At 48.5% G+C, this 19,891-nt stretch overlaps 3 protein-coding genes across 7 annotated transcripts; all 3 read left to right on the forward strand.

Annotated features, from left to right (window-relative positions):
* Nucleotides 1-759: 759 nt before the first annotated feature.
* Nucleotides 760-3,818, forward strand: mllt11 (MLLT11 transcription factor 7 cofactor). The gene is made up of 3 exons (XM_005752614.1): nt 760-911; nt 1,571-1,743; nt 3,284-3,818. The coding sequence occupies exons 2-3, from the start codon at nt 1,576-1,578 to the stop codon at nt 3,368-3,370; spliced, it is 255 nt and encodes an 84-aa protein (XP_005752671.1). The 5' UTR covers nt 760-911; nt 1,571-1,575; the 3' UTR covers nt 3,371-3,818.
* A 1,216-nt stretch (nt 3,819-5,034) lies between these two features.
* On the forward strand, nt 5,035-14,233 carry gabpb2a (GA binding protein transcription factor subunit beta 2a). 4 transcript variants are annotated; one of them, XM_005752617.2, is made up of 8 exons: nt 5,035-5,099; nt 7,116-7,223; nt 7,648-7,815; nt 7,896-8,090; nt 11,033-11,186; nt 11,505-11,681; nt 11,765-11,883; nt 12,582-14,233. In XM_005752617.2, exons 2-8 carry the CDS (start codon nt 7,116-7,118, stop codon nt 12,930-12,932), a joined length of 1,272 nt encoding a protein of 423 aa, XP_005752674.1. In that variant the 5' UTR covers nt 5,035-5,099; the 3' UTR covers nt 12,933-14,233. The 4 variants fall into 4 exon arrangements, with proteins under 4 accessions (XP_005752674.1, XP_005752672.1, XP_005752673.1 ...); XM_005752615.2 differs by lacking the exon at nt 5,035-5,099 and adding an exon at nt 5,527-6,562; XM_005752616.2 differs by lacking the exon at nt 5,035-5,099 and adding an exon at nt 5,527-6,065.
* A 263-nt stretch (nt 14,234-14,496) lies between these two features.
* On the forward strand, nt 14,497-19,173 carry LOC102193634 (acidic leucine-rich nuclear phosphoprotein 32 family member E-like). Of its 2 annotated transcripts, none has more exons than XM_005752620.1 (7): nt 14,497-15,021; nt 16,161-16,310; nt 16,633-16,755; nt 16,833-16,995; nt 17,069-17,190; nt 17,712-17,745; nt 17,830-19,173. In XM_005752620.1, the coding sequence occupies exons 1-7, from the start codon at nt 14,968-14,970 to the stop codon at nt 17,913-17,915; spliced, it is 732 nt and encodes a 243-aa protein (XP_005752677.1). In that variant the 5' UTR covers nt 14,497-14,967; the 3' UTR covers nt 17,916-19,173. The 2 variants fall into 2 exon arrangements, with proteins under 2 accessions (XP_005752677.1, XP_005752679.1); XM_005752622.1 differs by having other exon boundaries at nt 16,672-16,755.
* Nucleotides 19,174-19,891: the final 718 nt, after the last annotated feature.

Below are 19,891 nucleotides of genomic sequence, written 5' to 3' on the forward strand. Positions count from 1 at the left end.
GTGTGTGTGTGTGTGTGTGTGTGTGTGTGTGTGTGTGTGTGTGAGAGAGAGAAAGAGAGACAGACTGTGTGAGTGTGTGTGTGTGTGTGTGTGTGTGAGAGAGAGAGAGCGAGACACAGATAAAGACAGAGAAAGTCTTCACCGGAAACTGCTTTGCTCTTCCTTTCAAAATAAATAAATGTGCTGTAGATACACATAGACTCCTGTGCGTGTGAGATCGATGCTTTTATTACTTCCCGTCTGGTCCACTGTAACTATGTGTCCATGTGGGGTCAGTCAGTCTCTGACTCTGCGGCTAACTGTAACTGGTAAAAGAGAGCGTGTAACCCTGTGCTGGCCTCACTAGCTGCCTGTCTCTTTCAGAGTTTAAATGCTTTCACGTTTAAAAACAAACCCCGCCGTACCACTCTGAGCTTCTTCATCCCTACACACCCTCCTGACTGTGTCTCAGGTCAAATTATGGAATAACTCACCCGTGCACGTTAGAGAGGCCCCTTCACGGTCCACTGTTAAAACACGTCTTAAAACGTGTTTCTCTTGTATTTAAATTAGTCATTAGCTAACTAATTAATCATTTTACTTTTGTTTGTTTTTATTTATATCTTATGTAATTTTATTATTTAGTTCCAATGTCCAGAACTTGGCTTCAGATGTGGTTATTTTAAAGTGCTTTATAAATAAAGATGACGATGATGTTATATAAGCAGTAAAGGTCAAACCATTGTTAGACTTTTATTGTGAAATCGGGGACAGGAAGTTCTGGTGTACATTCAGGTAAGTTTGACGCAGTCGCAGAACTCATTTCAACCTGCAGCGGCGCAGCGGCTGATCACCAAATCCCGCAGAACAAAAGAGGAGAAAGCGGAGCGGCCGTCCTCACACCGGAAACACGCGCAGCTAAATACACGCAGGTAAACACGCGCAGGTGGGCTTAGTTTAAATCTGTGTCTCTTCTCAGAATTTCATCTCTTCGTCAGAAAGATGGAGCTGATGGTAAAATGACGTCAGCTAGTGTAAAAACGGCAGCGTGAAGATTACACGTGTTTAAATCTTCGATTATTAAATTAAATCAATGTTTTATTTCAGTTTTTATTCCTAGTCTTTAGATTTAAGGGACATCTGTCGCTCTGTTCTGCGCCTGCGCACCGGCCAACGCCTCAAACAGCGGCCGCTCCAGTAATCAATAAGTTATTACGTTATTGGTGATTCATCTCATCGCTGGCTGTGGGTTACCCAGTTATCGGGACCAGGACCAGGACCAAGTCCATTACAAGGACCAAGACCAGGTCTATGACTAAGGCCCAGGAATAAAAAGAGCAGGAATAACATGGAGGATTATTTTGGGTTGCTTAGATCAGATGTTCCACTTCCTGTTTTAGAACCTCAGCTGACCACATAAATATCCTCCCCCACTCGTGGGGTGGAAGGGGGGGGGGTTATTGGATGCATCATCTGTGGAGGCTGGACTCTGTAGGGTCACGGGTTTGACCTCCTGGTTTAATCGATGTTTAAATGATATCAAGGGTGAAAATCTGCTCTGAGATCAGTGATTTTGTGTGTTTTGTCTCAGACGTGATGGAGAAATCGAGCAGCCAGTATGACTCCTTCCTGTTCTGGAGGCAGCCAATCCCGGCTCTCGACCTATCTGAGCTGGAGGACCTGGGTTTGATAGACTGTGAGGCGGCCAACAGCGGGAAGGGAAGGGAGAAGAAGACGCTGGAGCTGTGGAGCTGTGATGAAGAGGTGAGGCTAAAACAGGTGACACATGAAAATGTCCCACTGAGCAGTGTCCGACGAGCCGATATTTCCCAAATCATTATTTGGGAAAAATCTGTGATACAACACTCAAATCTCTGACAGCAGTTTTCAAAGTACTGCAGGCCTGATCATGTGATCAGTTCCAGGTGTATTTACCTCACAGCAGGTGAACACACTCCTGCTGAGAAAGTGCGAACACAAACAAAGGAAATATTGCTTCTTATGAAGACGCTCCAGCTTCAGCTCCAGCTTCAGCTCCAGCTTCAGCTCCAGCTTCAGCTCCAGCTTCAGCTCCAGCTTCAGCTCCAGCTTCAGCTCCAGCTTCAGCTCCAGCTCCACCTGGATGTAGATTTAGTGTACAGTTCCTGTGGGTGGTGCTGTGAGTGCTTCCATTGGCTGTTTCCAGAGGACATGAGACACTACACATATCAGGTGACTCTGGGTTCACCAGACCGACAAGCTCGAGTCCACACTCCAGACTTTCCTCTCCAGGCCAGGCCAACAATAAATTGTTCTCTCTTTGCCCCACACAGCCACAGTTTCCAACATCACGGTTACTGCACGCGTGTCACACCACAGACAAAAGCAGAGTGGAAACCTGACATCATGTCCACAGGAAAGAAATCTCCACGTCTTTCACTTACACGGGGGCTTCACTTTTCCTCACTGCTAATATGAAGTAATGCAGTCAGTCAGATGACGTGAGGAAGCTGTTTTCCCTGCAGACGTGCTGATGGTACGAAAGTGGTGTGATGTAGTTATGTATGTCGTAAACTCTTTGGATAAAGAGTGTTTGGGTAAAAACAGATTATTTTATTTATTTTATTGCATAAAATAGCTCTGATTGCAGAGTTTCTGACTCCACGTGACTCAGGCTCTCCTCCACAAATCCCAACATCACAGCTAACAGCTGGATTTTAGCCCAACAGCCATTTCCTGCTGTAGACACAGACAGTAAAGTGACAGTAGATCCTGGTTTAACATGAACTGACTGCTGCAGCACTACAGTGATTCCCTCACACTGATGTTTAGCTTCACTGTCCTTATTTTCCTCTGAGGCACGGGTGGTCAACTCCAGGCCTCGAGAGCCGGTGTCCTTTAGGTTTTAGATGTGTCCTTGATCCAACACAACTGATTCAAATGGCTAAATGACCTCCTCAGCATGTCTCGAAGTTCTCCAGAGGCCTGGTAATGAACTAATCATTTGATTCAGGTGTGTTGACCCAGGGTGAGGTCTAAAACCTGCAGGATGCCGGCTCTCGAGGCCTGGAGTTGGCCACCCCTGCTCTGAGGTATCGATCCTGTCACTAGTTAATGGCAGGCTCCGTACTGACTGGAGGGGGCGCTGTTTTTAAAACTTCACACATGAAGTTACACTATTGAGCCCTGCTCTCAGGATCTGACATAGATGTAAGTTAGCCTTTCTGCATGTAGAGTTTACTCCCCTCTTGGATTTTGCCCTTGGGCTGCGCTGTACAGAGACCTGTTGTTAACTGAAATGTGTCATTCCCTGTGTCTCCTGCAGAGGGAGCTGTCAGAGTTCTCCTCCTTTAATTACTGGAGAGCTCCGATTGCCGCTGTGGACGCCCTGCTCGCTGACCTGCTGCTGTGAAGCCAGCTAACCTCTGACCTCAGACCACACTGAAGCAAAGATGCAGGGTCTGCAGGACAGCACGTTACGTGCACCACACTTCCAGTTTTCTTCCTGGGTGGAACAGGAAGTGTGGTGCTCTTTGAACCCTTTGATTATCGTTTGGTAAAATAAATTTGACTTGTGATGGAGCAGCTGATGTTTGAAGAACTGCGTCACCCTCTCAGGTGAGGTTCACCTGCAGAACTGAAGGAGATGATGTGACTGGTGTGACAAGGCTTTTTAATTTTCTGGTTTCTGAACAGACGCCTGTGAAGATCACATTGTTCTGTTTCATCTGTGCCTTTTTTCTTTTATTACAGCTGTTCAGGTTAACCTCACAGTCTGCCCTGTTTATTATTTATTTATTTATTTGTGTAGCTGTAATCAAACCTCGCACTCCTGCCAACAATAAAAAAGTCCACAGTTACTCGTAAGTTTGGCTTTTATTACAGTAAAAGTAACTAATAAAGTCACACGATCATTAACTGGCCATGTCTGTGAATTACAGTGACTATGGAGTAAACCTCGTCATACACGACGAATAAATTCGTGTTCAGCTTCAGGGTCAGAAACACCTCTGTGACATCACTGAGTAACGTTCACAGCACATACCCGAGTGATTACCTCATCACCTGCTGATGATTACAGAATGAGTCGCATAATCAATATATTTGATCAGCAGCTCCTGAAAAATGATCCTCTGAACAGAACCTCTTTCTTCTTGTGCCTGGTGGTGGATTATGGTTAACGGAGTCGAACATCACAGAAGAAGAAACTTGATTTCCATCATGTGCCTCAGAGCTTCAAACCTCCCTGCACCTGTTAAACAGCGTTTGATTGGTCCAGAGGCGCTACAGGTGCAACTGACAGGAAACCCAGGTGTGCTTCTCTGTGATCTCTGCTGCAGGATTTAGCAGAGCTGCCCACGCACCTGAGCCATCAGCAGGTCTGTGCTGTTACCTGATTAGAAGTACTTTCTTATGTTTCACACCTGAACATCGAAAGTGGAGGTTTAAGCTCTTTCAGATCAAAACCCGGCTGACACGCATTTATTTGACCAATCACGTCTCCAAACATCAGGTCTTATTGGTCTGATTCCTCTCAGGTTAATCATGCATCAAGATAATTTTCTTCTTCTATGATCACCTGGGGTCATAGATCATCTCAGAGAAAACGCACACATCTGTCCTGTCCAACGTGACAGCTCACAAAAACCCATTATCCCTTTAAATAATCGAAACACGTCGAACAGACTATCACTTTTCTTTTTTTATTGGAGATTTATGAATAATTTAAGAACTTAATTTATACATATTTAAATGTGAAATTCCAGAAAACAAAACGCAGGACTCTTCTTCTACTACTCCCAACATGTCGTACTCTTCTTTGCTGCGCAGGCGGGAATCAGCCTCTCCTGTTGGCTGATCTGCGGTCAGCCTCGGTCACTGCATCACAGCCCTGTGACGCACACTCTGTTCTTCAAACTGACCTCAGATCTCTTCGCCTCCGCCGGCACAGAGCCCGCCCCCTGGCAGGTTAACACTCTCCGGCTTCCACCTCCGGTGTCGCGGGGCCGCCATCTTTGTAGCACATTAAACATTAAAAAAAAAAAACCTGTTTGTGAAGGTTTTCTGAGCAGGTAAGCGCACCTTTCCGGGTCCCATCCACGCCAGGAGGCGTACGATCGCGAGAACCTTGAGATAAGAAGGTAAAGCAGCTTTATTTTAACTTGTTCCAGCTTACATGCGCGCAGGCTAACGGCTAACATAGCTATAAGCTTTACAGAGGACCACACTTCCTTTGAAGACTTTCAACATAAAATAGTGTACGGTCCAACTGTGGATTTCAGGTACACTTTTACCGTTAATCAGTAATCAAATCAAATCAAATCACTTTTATTGTCACATTACATGTGCAGGTACATTGGTACAGCACATGTGAGTGAAAATCTTTTGTGCGAGCTTCACAAGCAGCAGAGTTGTGCAAAATACAATAATGTAAACAAGCAAAATACAGTAGTTTATTTGTCTATTTGCTATTAATTAGCCGAGGGGAAAATACTAAATACTAATAAATTTACATTAGTTGTAATATGAATTTTACCTGCATTTTCGTCAAAAACGGACTATAGGCAGATATCTTCATGACAATAATGTCTGGTTTTCTTCACTTCCAAAGCCTGTTGGCTGAATGTTGTTATTGAGGGCTACCAAATGATTGAAATGCACTTTAAGATCTTTACTCAGAATTTTCAGGAAACATATTTAATTCACAAATACTAAATGGCATTAATCTGAACAATCCCTGTTAATAGTCCTAACGCTGACGGGAGTGCGGTGATGACGGTTTACAGTTTTACAAAAACATTTAAATCACTAGACCGCTGTAAAGGCTCTTATTTTGAAGGTTACACCCGTACTATCCGGCCGCGTCTCGCTAACTTTTCTCCGTAAACAGACTCGCTACAGTCGGACGGGCCAAGCTCTCTTAGTGTTCGGCATTCATGTTCTGGTGCGGTTCTAGTCTTGAAGTGTACGCCTGACTGCACCCATTCTTCCGTAGCACGGATCGCAAAACAAGCACAAGCTACCGCAGACGCCCACGGTGGGGCGGCTAGCATCGAGCCGCTAAGGTTAGCAGCGAGGAGTAGCGCGGCCCCACAAACCTGGAGCCGGTAAGTACTCCCTTCGTCGGCCGCCGCGGAACCACAGCCGCCTGCCGCGGGACTACAGCCGCCCGCGTGCTCCGGCTCGCGTCCTCCGAAGGTGGAATTGCGCGCGCCGGAGTCAACCTTTCCGCACGAGGCTCCGGTGAGCGGTATGACTGCGCGCGCTCCGACAACACCGACTAACCGGATGTGGAAGTAGTTTTTTCTCCGCGTGTAAAATAGGAAATTTCTGTGTGACTTCCCCCGGAAAACCAACAACTTAATATCAAACGGTTTCCTGTCGGTGTTGCTGTGACCGTGGCGGCGGTGCGGGTGGCGAAGAAGAGCACGGACAGGCTGCGCGGGGCGACGCAGCTCATGGCGGAATTTTTCTGCCCGTCGAGGCGCCTAAAATGGCTCCTCGGCCGCGGAGAGGAATCTCGTCCTTCTCTGCTGTTTCGCAATCACGAGAGCGGTGTGACCACCCGATTTCCATTATCGGACACGGCCTGGGGCACGTTCTGGTAAAATAAAAGCATTCGGTCGGGTGTGAGCCTCCACAACCCGCTCACAGCGGGCCTGGGGGGGTTCAGTCAGCCCCCTGGTGCACTTTAGCAGGTTTCTGTAGCCCTGCCGTGCTAAACCCTCAGCTACGGACCCGTTATCCGACACACACAGGTTTTTGTTCTTTGTGTCTTTTAAAGAGAAGCTAACCCACTGCACATGAGTAGATGTTAGCAAACACACTTTACATTTCTGCTCTTAAAACATAAGCGGGCAACTTCAACTTGAGCCTTACCGACGGAGCAGGCGCAGATGAACCATGTGTGTCCGATAATAGACACCTAACTGTTAGCTTCAGATAAGCGAGCTGGTACGTTTGAAGGAGCTGTTTAATCAGACAGGCTGAGAGAAGTTAAACAGTGTTTTTAAGAAATGTTGAATTAAAGGTTTTTGTTGGTCATAAATAACACCCTGCAAATAAAGGATGGACACTGCAGCTTTCATTGGCTGTTTGAGGATGCCTGAAGTTACTGATTGGGAGAATTGATCAGCTGTATCGATCCCTTAATGCAGATGTCGCTGGTCGATTTGGGGAAGCGGCTGCTGGAGGCAGCCCGGAAAGGTCAGGATGACGAAGTTCGAAATTTGATGGCCAACGGGGCGCCGTTCACCACTGACTGGGTGAGACTGCTGCATGCTTCTTCTTTTTTTTTAAATAGCACTAATAATGGGATGGGAACGTCAGCAGGCGGCACAGTGGTTAGCACTGTTGCCTCACAGCAAGAGTTCAGTTCCACCATCAGGCCGGGGTCTTTCTGTGTCGAGTTTGCGTGGGTTCTCTCCGGGTACTCCGGCGTCCTCCCACAGTCCAAAGACTTGTTAGCGGGTTAGGTTAAAGTTAGGTGTGAATGTGAGTGGTTGCCTGTGTCTATGTGTTAGCCCTGCAACAGAATGGCAACCTGTCCAGGGTGTACCCCGCCTCTCACCCTAAGACAGCTGGGATAGGCTCCAGCGCCCCTGAACAGGATACGCGGAAGTGAGTGGATGAAGGGTAGAAAGCTGCACCTGAGCTCACCTGTTCTGGCTCCTTCTCACTCACCTTCAGCTTGGGACGTCCCCGCTCCACCTGGCCGCTCAGCACGGCCATTACTCCACTGCCGACGTCCTGCTGAGGGCCGGTGTCAGCAGAGACGCCCGCACCAAAGTGGACCGCACCCCGCTGCATATGGCTGCCGCCGAGGGACACACGGTCATCGTGGAGCTGCTGGTCCGGGTAAGACGGCTTGTCTTCATTGGAAGGCTCTGTGTGCTCTAAGCGCTGTGATCTTTGACATATGTGGACCTCCCTTTTAGAACGGCGCTGACATCAACGCCAAAGACATGCTGAAGATGACGGCGCTGCACTGGGCAGCACAGCATGGGCACCACAGCGTGGCTGAAACGCTCATCAAGCACGGCGCTGACGTACACGCGCTCAGCAAATTTGACAAGACGCCATTCGACATCGCCATGGACATCCAGAACACGGAGCTGATGCTGCTGCTGCAGGTGAGTCGACAAGCAGAAGCAGAACATTGAGGTTTCAGTGTGACAGAACGGTTACAGGTGTGCTCGCACTCTGCAGCGAGGTCGATAACAGAGACTTTCAGGCTGCCCGGAGATCAGGTGAGGCAGACATTTCGCCCGAGTTGTTTTGTGTAGGAATGTTTGTTGCCGGGAGGCCGTAATCAGAGCTGTCTGAGGAAAGGATCTTTAATGCTTCCTTTATTGCCTCCTTTAGCAGAGGAGACACTGGAGTGTTCTTTATGAAAGGGGAGCAGAAAACGCTATCCCATAATTCATAGCAGCAGACTGGAACAATGGATCAATGTTCATTATAACAACATTTTGCGTCTGGTGCAGTGAGCTGCTGAGAGTTTATCTGTGCTGCAGTCTCTGATAGAATTTATTTACAGCCGTTTCACGTCCGTGACACCGTCAGTCAGCTGAGAGCAGCTCGAGTGATGACAGCACTTGTGTTACTGTGCTTCAGTAGCACAAACACTCAGTCAATAATCCGACAGACTAACACACTTGTCTTTGTTTCACTTGTTGTTTACTGCAGAGAGGCGCTGTGTGTGCACACTGCTGTGAAAAATAAGCTGAGTTCAGTTTGTTGCTGCTGTGAAATCCTGCTTTAATGACAAGCTTTGCTGTAAACACACAGAGGTCTGAGCTAATTGTACCGTGACAGACGCGTGGCAGAGACGACCACATTTTCAGCACTTTTATTTCTGGTTGTCGTACCTCACACACGGCTGCAGCTTTTCAGTTGCTGTCTAACACACACCAACGACAACAACGGGACCCAGTGCACTCTGCTTTGAAGCTGTTGAGGCGCGGTTGCTGCTCGGGTGTGTCCGCGTCCCCCACAGCCGCGCCACACATGCACTTCTCAAAAGGTTGATTCTATTCATCTGGACCCTTCGTCGTCATCCAGGTGACTTCTTCATTCTCAGCTGACTGCAGGTTTCCAACCTTATAAACGGGACATTTGCACAATGACTAAAACTAGCCCCACTGAAGGAACAATGGGCTGTCAGATCCTTGGGGTGGGCCAATTTTTGGGGTTTAAAAGCCACAGAGACGCTGTGTTTAGAAAAAATGTGTCTCAGCTGCTCCGATACGCCTGACACGTACGGGATCACTACAGGTTTTCGCTTGGGCGGCAGTTGTGCGTCAGCTTTTAGATGTCCCCCATTACTGATGGAAATCTCACAGTCTAAGAAGGCTAACCTGCCACTTTTCATATCCTCCCTGGTGAATTTGATGTGTCGGTCCACCGAGTTAATGTGATCCGTGAATTGTGGAACGTCCTGAGATTTGATTTTCACCCAGGTGTCATCCACATACCTGAACCAATGGCTTGGTGATGTTCCAGGGTAGGATAGCAAAGCCCTCTTCTCCACTTCTGAAACGGATGAAATGAAGACACAGTTCAAACACATGTAGTCGATGCTGAGAGTGGTCCTGTTGCTGAGGTTGGGGTTATCCTGTAATCTCTTACGAACTAGGGCTGGGCCATATTATACCGTTCACGGTAATACCGGTACAATGTTAGGCAATGATAACAAAATAAAATATTGTGATAGAATACGGGTAAAACATGCACGCGCAGTGCCTTTGTTTATAATACGCACATGGTGGAAAAAGCATGGCAGCAACAGAGAATGAGAAGGGGGAAAGCGGCGCTGTGTGTTTTTGTGGTTTTCTTTTGCGGTTCATTCAGTGAATTTTGGTCTGATCGTGGTGAAGCTTGGTGTGTGGAGTCAGTGATAGCCCTGGAAGCTAACCAGTCTATCTTTAGCCGGTTACATGAAGTCTGGAGAATTTCCGGTTCGGTTTTGTTTGTTTAGCAGTCTTCTGCGCATTTACATAACTGCTCGTTTAATCATGGCTTGTTTTCAATGTATTTGGTGGTTGTAGAAATGGTTTATATGACATTTTAGCTGAGATTCAGAGGTTTCTGTGGACACCACATGTCTGGACTTATATTTCTCACCCCGTGTTATAACCAATTAAACGTGATCTCCTCCTTTTTGCCCCCGGTACCAGGGGCATGGGGCTGAAGTGGTTGATAACTGTCTAAATTCTTTCATCTTTAATAAAATGATCAGCGTAGCTGTTTTACCAGGTGTAACAATGAAGTTTAACATCCAGGCATCCATGAAAACAGAATTTATTACATTATGTTATTACATTACATTTGCACTGTTAAATGTTTTTATAGCTTTAATGCACAAAAAAACAGCTGCTTGTTTAAGTGAAAACAAATGGATGGGTTTTTTGTTTTATTTTCAATTTGTCAGTTATATTGTTATCGCAAATTTTCAAATATATATCGTGATAAATATTTTTGGCCATATCGCCCTGCTCTATTACGAACTACCTCCAACACTTCAGTGACTGGGATGCAAGTGAAGAGAGGTGTAACATGGAATGAGACCATGGTTTCATCTGCCTCCATAATGACTCAACATGTCTGGATGTTCAGAGCTGCCGACCAACGGGCTTAGGATCGAAGCCAGAAACTCTGACATGCTATAGGTGACCAAGGTGATCATGCAATCACACGTTCTGATAACATCTCCCCTCATAACAGGAAACAGGAATCATAGCAGCCTGGATCCTAACCTATCCCAACCCCTTTACACCCACAGCCGGCAGAAGAAAAGGACATGGGGGGCGTTCCAAAAGTCTCTCCTGTGTCTTTGTACAGTGTTTACAGGAAGTGGGTGGGGTTACTTTGTATGATTGTAGGGTCTTTGCCTTTCAGTACAAAGCACCTGCGCACACCTGATGGCGCCAGAGTGAGGATAAATAAAATGCTACTAACAGAAGCCTCCTGATTGGTTGATTCTGCGGAGGTAGAAATGCAGAAAAAGGCACCTTTAAATTAATGAATGCTTCACTGTGTGCGTGCGTGTGCGTGCGTGTGTGTGTGTGTGTAGGAGGGCATGCAGAATCAGGTGAATATGAACCAGGTGAGCATGAATGTGGAGACGAGCAGCACCACCAACCAACCACAGTTCATCATCCAGGGCATACCTGCCATTCAGGGGGGCGTGGTCAACCTGGCCGAGCTGCTCAACAAGGCCAATGCAGGTGAGATGTGCGCGCGCACACACACACACAGAGCCCTTTTCCATCTCTACCTCTTTGGTCGGCACGTCACAGCTTGACACGGTGGTAGCACCTGGTCATTTTTCAGTACTTACTACACCGGGGTTTCCAAGCGATCCAAAAATGCAACCTCAGCAGATTCCTTGCCACCGAATGGCTGGTCAGTGGAAATACTCTGTGAGTCACGAGAGCGCCTCCTTCACGCCATTTTTGAAATGCTGCACAAACAGTACCGCGGTCCCCGACACCGATGAGAAGCCGCAGACCGCATCGCTGTAACGACCCCCTTTTGTTTTTCAGGAGACTCTGAGGAAGCGATGGCTGCCAGCGCTCTTGACTCCAACATCCAGCACGCCACCGTCGTAAACGAAGGTGGTCAGAGGGTCATCACCATAGTAACCGACCAGCATGGAAACCTGCAGACAACAGGAGGGATGGCACAGCCGTTCTTCGTCACCATGCAGCATGGACAGCAGAGTATGATGCTGATGCCTTTGAACAGGAAGTGGCGGGAAGTCCTGAGGCCATTTACATCCTGATTTTTATTTTATCTTATCCAGTGCTTGCCGTGCCTGCCAACACCGTGACAGAGGAGGTGGTGACGGAAGAGCCGCAGCCCCCGCCCTCCAGGAAGAGGAAGCTGGAGGTGACCAACAACCACAACAACACGGGAGAGACGGTGAGCGCCGCCTCCACACTGATCAGTGACCTCTGAACGCCGCTCACAGTTTCAGCGAGCTGCGTTTTACAGTGTATAGAAAACAACACTGACCCCAGGCCTAACAAGATGTCACCCTGCCAATGACCCACTGTAGTCTTGAGGGACCATAAAGAAGCGTGTGTGTGTGTCAGATTTGTATAAACCTGCAGAGCTGTGTTCGCCTGAATGATGTGTGCCAGCTCCACTGTGTGTGGATCTAAAGTTGATTTCATCCAATGCTTTTATTTTGAATATGGCTCTGTAGCGCCGTTAACATGGCCGTGCCTCTTGGAACCACGCCACAAACCCAACAGGAAGTTAGACCGTTGTCGTTGCCCCGCTGTTATTGAATTGGATTTGAATCGGGGATCATTTGTGAGCCGGTGCTGTGGGTGGGTTCACAGTGTGGGTTAGTTTGGAGCGAAATTTCCCCAAAAGAGTTGCAAATGCGTACGGCGTGATCCTCGAGCGTGATGTCCAAACCTGAAGTCCAGTTTCATGAATCTGACAATTTCCTCTTTCGAAATCCCCTCAGTGCTACAAATGTCTGAAACCACACCAGCATTCAATACGTGTGCACACGTCACACCACATGGGTTTCTCTCCGTGGTTTGGGTGGGGTGCGCTGGTCTGTATGGTTTTGTGCTGCTCGATGAGGATTATTTGTTTTCCTGCAGGAGCTGTTGCAGAGGCAGCTGCAGGAGGCCAACAGGAAAGCGCAGGAGTACCGACAGCAGCTGCTGAGGAAGGAGCAGGAGGCGGAGGAGTACCGCATTAAGCTGGAGGCCATGGCCCAGAGTCAGGCTGGCACCGCCACCGCAAACACGGCGGCTGGCGCCACCAACGCTGCTGCCAGCCCCGAGGAGGTGGTGGGAGGAGAGGAGGATGAGGAGGAGGGATCTGGCGGCGTGGTGGAGGAGGAGGGCGAGATGGTGGTGCTGCAGGAGGGGGGCATCATCATGGAGGGAGAGGAGGGTCAAGTGACGCTGGTGGAGGCGGGGGGAGAGGCGACGGAGGTGAGCTCCTAACGGAGCGCAGCAGGCGGGATTTGCACGCTGTACTCATGCCCACAAAAAGACCTGATCCTGGCGTGACACATGCTTCAACAGGGGGCGGAGTTCGGCTCAGCGCCATCCAGACTCCCCGGTTTAGAAACCTTTCACTTCTTTTTTTCAGCAGGGTCCAAAATGGCTGCCGCGTAGAGGACATTGATGACCCAAGGAGGAAGAGGGACCTTGTTTACCGTCAGCCATTTGTTCCCCGAATGCCGCTTTAACGTGTTTCCTCTGCCCGGCGCTGGCGGAGAGGAAGCTTCTTCAAATGTTCCTTCTATGGACTGATTCCTGCCACTCACACCCGCTTTACCCCCTTCACCATCCAGCGGAGGGTGCTGTGAAAGGAGCCGGTTTTCCAGGAATGCTCGGACTCTGCTGTGTTCTTCCGATGTGACCTTGTGTTCATGAGCTGCAGGAAGCGTTACTCTGTCTTCCTGTGACCTTTGACCTGAGCTGAACCAGCTCCATCATGGACTCTGTTCATTAATTATGATGTTGTTTCCAGGTGGTTTCTAAAGGGGCACGCTAAGGTCAGGTGACTATTGATGTCACTACTGAAGTCACATGACCAGCAGTGTGACGCTGCCCTGCTCCACCCTCCTCCACCTCACTCATCTACATAACCGTCCTTAAATTTGGTCTTTTAACTCCTCCCACTTTGGTTTGTGACACTTACATGTTTTGATTTTTACACCAACATCAGACTGGTCACATCACCTCAAGGTCACTGCCACAGCTGTCTCGTAAGCAAACAGCTGTTCTGTGTAAATGCTTCACCGTGAATAATGTGTTTCCTGTTAGAATCTTTCACTTCCTGTCAGGACAGGAAGTGCTAAACGCTAATTCATTCCAGGATACTCTAGACAGGAAATGGAAACCTTAATTGGCCTGCCAGGTGAAAAGTGTCAAGTATAGCTGAGCTTGCCTGATCCTGGACAGTGTGCCTCACCTGCACTGCTCCACCGCTCACTTTTTCATTTCAGAGATAGGCGATGTCACACCTGAGGCTGCAGGAGTGCTCCTCTGCGAGGCTCATGTCTGCCCAGCCTGCTCCCTTATAGAAGCCCACCTGAGAACACACCTGTCCTCCATCACCTGTATAACTTCAGCCATTTTTATACACTCAGTGACGTCGACTTTTTCAGTGTACATATAAATTTGTATTTTTGTAAACTGTACCTTAATGCTTCATGATGATGATGGCGGCTGCCTGTGTACCTGTGATCTCAGGTAAACGCTTCTTCCTTTCAATAAAAGCTTGTTTCATAAGCTAATAGCGAGGTGTTTACTGACCTTAAGGAAATGTCCTGTTTTAGTTTAGCTCCTGTCCTGTAGCTTACAGGCAAATGAACAACGCGTCCCTGATTCTGGATGAAGAACTGAGCTGGACACCGTGGCATCCAGGCTCTGATTTTTGCATTCAAGTGTTTTCTGCACAAACTTAATTGGTAACAGGGGTGATGAGTGCTGGGAGACTGACAAAGCAACAAGGGCCAGCTGCTGCTGTGATGGCAAAATGATTACAATGATGTTTAAGTTTTATATCCATGATGCATTTATTGAGCCAGCTGTAAAGTCAAGTTTAATTGTATTCATACTCTTGAAACTAGTGCAGCGCTTCCGTCCTGTAAATAATTATAGAGCGGTTCATTTTTATTTATTTTTTTATTAGAACTGCTTTATTTCACTCTGATCTTTCTTTAATTCAATGAAAGAAAAAGGAAGCTTTTGTGCGATTAAACTGCAACTCCCATGAAGCTTTGCAGTGCCGTCTGGGTTTCATGACAAACGACCTATCTGGTAGGACCAGACCTAATCAAGTCTGATTGATGTGCCCGCCGTCCAATCAGCGGTGGCTCAGGCGTGCACGTCCAGCCCCGTGGGTTGGTGGGCGGGGCTCGCCGTATCATGGAGGATCAGTAGGCGAACGGCAGCCAGCAGAGGAAGGCAGGCACCGCTCCGACCCCGGGACGCCGTCAGCCGTTCACCGCCACACAGCTGCCACAGCATGGACATGAAGAAGAGGATCACCCTGGAGCTGCGGAACCGGAACCCGGCGGAGGTGAGCCGTTCGGTCTTTGATGTGGCCCGGCAGGTGCGCCCGGGGTCCGGGTGCCCGCTCTCGGGCGTCCAGCTGACGGTCACGACGGGATGCGGAGCATCCTTCAGCTCTGGCCGTCCGAATAGCAGCGGGTTTATAGTCTTAATCCCAGCGGGTCCGTCGTGAGGAGGCAGGGTAACCCGCCTAGGGTGGACGGTGAGTCCCGGAACAGACCGCTCCTCGGAGCCTCCGGGACAGCGACACGGAGCTCGTTTCAGAGGCGGTACCGGGTCACAGAAGCGGATTAACCGCGGAAATGTTCTCTCCTGGCGGACCCTGCGGGCCGTAACTGTAACGAGAGTACCGGGTAACCGGTTTTAGCCTTGCAGATTAGGGCTGGATTACTGCTCGGGAATGTCCTAATCTCCGTTACAGCGAAGTACCGGAGTCCGTGCGCCCGTCGTATGGTGCCGCGTGCGCGCGCTTATGCGTTATATAAGCCGCAGCAGTTGAATAACACGCTCCGCCATTCGGGGGGGGGGGGGGGGGGGGGGGAGCAGATGGTGAGTGCCGCCCCCTCCCTACAGGAGCCGGGAGGGGGTGCGGGCGCGTTACATAAACAGGAAGCCAGCGAGAGTCAACGTCACTAACCCTGATCTCCGATCAGATTATTGATCCAGCTGACGGAGGCTGTGTGGACGATCAAACGTGACAAAAGGGCTAATTTACATGTAGATAACTACCTGCTCTGCACTCACCTGTTCAGCTGCATTGTCGAGCCATCTCTACTGGGTTTACCTTTATTTGCTCTGATTGGTTTTCCACACTCTCCGCCCACTCTGATTATAAGTGTGAGTGTTTACCTGTCCATCACGCCTGGCTCGCTCTGGCTCATGTTACAGCAGCCTTCTTAATCAATATGAGTTGCCAGGCAACCTGTAAGTATAATTAATAATTTGTACAGGCTCAGAATGACCTCGACTGTGGTCCTCGTGTTAACTCGGGCTTGACTTATAAACTGATAAATAAACAAATATCACATCTATCACGTTCTGTCTTCTGTACAGTCAAGTATAGGGTTCATCAATACTTCATGTTCAAACTGATTAATAAAACACACACAGAGGCTTATGTCCCATCATGCTCTGCTCTGTCCTCAGATCGCAGAGCTGGTGCTGGACAACAGCCGCTCGGCAGACGGCGAGGTCGACGGTCTGACCGATGAGTTCACGGAGCTCGAGTTCCTCAGCATGGTCAACGTTGGTCTGACCTCGTTCGCCAAGCTGCCCTCGCTGCCCAAACTACGCAAGGTGAGCTCACCTGTCTGACCTCATCAACGGTGCATTCAAACATTTTCAGGGGGAAGAAGGAGATTGGGTTTGAGGTCAGAGTGCACACTCTGCGCGTGGGAGAGATCTAACAAGCAGGGGGCCTTTGTGCTTTGACAGGTGTAACTGGCAGTATGAAGAACCAATGCCACCAAAATCAAAATCTGCTAAATTAATGTGTAAATGAAGGTGTAGTGGACCCACAAAGTGAAAAGGAAGAAATCCTAATTTTTTGTTTCACACATGGACTGTGGTTCTCCTGGCGGATGGTTTTCCTGACATTCTTGTCTTTGCTCCCCCTCAGTTGGAACTGAGCGATAACAATTTGTCGGGTTCTCTTGAGATGCTGTCGGAGAAATGTCCAAACCTGACCTACCTGAACCTGAGTGGGAACAAGATCAAGGAGCTGAGCACCGTGGAGGCGCTGGTGAGGTTCTCGCGCTGCTCCAGCCATGCTCACAGAGGAAACGTTCTGAGGTTCTAACGTGTCGTTTCCTCCTGTAGCAACACCTGAAGAGCCTGCAGAGCCTTGACCTGTTTAACTGCGAGATCACGTCTCTGGAGGAGTACCGGGAGAGCGTGTTTGAGCTGCTGCCCCAGGTGACCTACCTGGACGGCTTCGACCAGGAGGACAACGAGGCACCCGACTCCGAGGCGGAGGACGAAGGTGAGACCCGCTCAGACGGAGCGCCGTCCTCCTCCTCGTCTCTGTTTCGTCATGCCCGTGTGCGTGTTTGCAGATGAGGATGGCGAGGACGGGGCGGGGCCAACTGGCGCGTACGATGAGGAGGAAGACGAGGACGAGGACGGCTCGGAGAGTGCAGAGGCGGGGCTGGGTTTCCAGGTGAACCGCGCCAACCAGGTGAGCAAATCCAGCTTCATCCTGCAGGTGGAGCCGCAGATGATCCTGAGGTCAGCAGACAATCCCAAGTGTCCTTGGCCAAGACCCTGAACCCCGAGTTTCCCCGCAGTGTGTGTGTGTGTGTGTGTGTGTGTGTGTGTGTGTGTCCGACAGCCAAACCTTCTGTTGTCAGCCACGCCCCCCGTCACTGACAGTTTTGAGAATTAAAAGCACCAAAACGACTATTTGTCATTAACAAAAAATTTTCACCAAAAGCGACACTTTTGTATTTCTCCATTTGTAATGTAATAATTTCTTTGTATTTGTTTATCCTTCTTTTATGACGTATTTCATTTTGTTTTTATTTCCTACATTATTGTTTTTCATTATGTTCTATTACATCTGTTTTTGGAACTTTTGGTCCTCTGAACCTGACGACGAGTTAAATTTGTTTCCTCTGATAACGTGTTCGTTCACTTCCTGTCAGAGGCGTCCAGTCAGAAACGTAAATCTGCTTCTCTTCTTTCTGTGCTTCATCTCAGGATGACGATGAGGAAGACGAAGAGGAGGAGGATGGTGAGCATGTGTTTCAGTGTTGCAGCTGTATGTAGGCTCCAGGTGGGCGGGGCGTGCCCTGATTGGTCCGTTCTGTTTCTGCAGATGATGCGGCGGGCGCTCAGGGACAGAAGAGGAAGAGACAGGCGGACGATGAAGGCGAGGAGGATGACGATGATGATGATGTCTAATCTTGTAGCTGGCCGCCGTCTGTGTGGCGTCCTGTTCTCCTTGGCGGCGGCGTCCCCTGAGATAGTTTGCGTTTGTGAGTCAAGTGTTTAATTTTAGAGAATTTCTGAGAGATTTTGTCCAAACCCCACGCTTCCTGCTGAAGACGCCACGTTTCCCTCTTTTCCCCACCCCGAACTTTGAGCCGCGTTTGAACGCCTCGCTAGTTTGCTGAGCTTCCCGCGTCCTCAGTGGGTTTCAGCTCCTCTGGTCGCCGTTTTCTTTATTATTTCAGGGGCGGCGTTTCCTCCGAGGGGACTGAACGACTGAACGACCTCCCGATGGCAGAAAGCCACTAGCTTCCAGCGTTAGCGTGTTAGAGCTACAGACAGACGAAAATTAGACCAATGAGTCCAAGCCCGCTTCGTCTGATCAGCCCGGCCCCACCTCGCCATCTGCTCGGGTTTTCGTTGGTGGTTTACTGCGAGCAGGAACTGCAGCCATCCGATAAACGCACTTTCACCTTCCCAGCAGCAGGGCGCGCTCTCCAAATCTCCTCATGACCTTCCTTTTATTGTTTTACTGTTTGACCTTTGACTTTCTCTGCCCTGAATCTATAACTAAATGTGATCAGCTCAGCTCCCAATTACAGCCAGTAGCTCTGAGAAACATGACAGTGAAACAGGAAGTGATTAGTTTAATAATAAAGCTGAGAACGTGAGGGGAGCGTTTGAGTTTTCACGATATCAGCTCCTCCATCAGAGTAAAAGCTGGAACATTCAGGAGCCAGTCAGGAAAAACGGGGCGGTGCTTCCGAAAATATCAGCTGATGTGAAATAAACTGAAATTGTGTGATTTGGATGTTTTATGATCGTTTTTAATGCATTTCAGAGGCTAAACGGCTTGAAGAAAGTTACACTAAACTCCTTCCATCTAAAATGAAAAATACAATTTATTTATTTATGTTAGTTTTTCTCACCACAGTCGCTTTGAAGTGGTCGTTACTGTTGCTGTGTTAGCGCCCCCTGCTGCCTTTGAACTGGTGTGTTGTCATTCAACAGGTCAAAGTGTGTGACCTGCTGAGGTCAGGGTGAACTCACCACTTCTAAGGCAATACTGTAAATAGACTCAGTTTGGGGTTTTTGAAGTTTTTTATTTTGATGTATCTGCAGCGAGGTAACCCCATCTCTGACCTTTGAACCCTCACCCTGTCTGTAGGGTCAAGATGTTTTACTCTTTGTGGTGTTTGAGTTTTAAATAAAAGATTTTAAACAAGTAAAAGCAGAGTGTGGTGATGTGTTCAGGACAATGGGGAAAAAGCAGAGACGGAGCTCAGTACCCGAGTAAAAGTACTTTTCCAGGAGGACAGGAAGTCAGGATGAAACCCTCCGACCTGCACGCCGGCGCTCCTCATCACAACAGGAAGTATCTGCAAAACCTGGGCTCAGGTGCTTATTTCCAAGAATACAAAGAACCAATCGCAGCGGCCGTCCGGTTGGTTATCACCTGTTCGATGACACTGCCCTCTGCATCGTTTGACAGGAATCGCATCGTTACCTGAAGGGTCAAAGGTCGCAGGGCTGGTTGGCTTCAGCAGCCTCGGTGAGTTTCTGGTTTCAGATCATTGTTTGTGCTTTATCGCTTGGTCAGAGCATCCTGAGAGCCTGTGAATGAAGTGAATATCAATCAGCTGTAAATAAAAAATGTCATTTACATTTTTTTAACTGAAAACAAACTCAATGTTATTGATCGCCGATCACATGTTTAAATAAAGTTTTTACAGGAGTGCGAAGCTAAAAAAGTAGACCTATCAATTAGGGGTGCAACGATATTCGTATTGATATTGAACCGTTCGATACAGTGCTTTCAGTTCGGTACGCATATGTATGAACAATACAAAATTTGTAATTTATTTTATCAACTTTCCTTCTGACGATGCTGTCTGTGTTGAGCGCTCAGTGAATCTGCGTTCGACTACTCCGCCTAGGCTGCACTGTCG

The sequence above is a fragment of the Pundamilia nyererei genome, unplaced genomic scaffold (assembly GCF_000239375.1).
Source record: "Pundamilia nyererei isolate P.nyererei 1_Seehausen unplaced genomic scaffold, PunNye1.0 scaffold00368, whole genome shotgun sequence".
NCBI lineage: Eukaryota > Metazoa > Chordata > Actinopteri > Cichliformes > Cichlidae > Pundamilia > Pundamilia nyererei.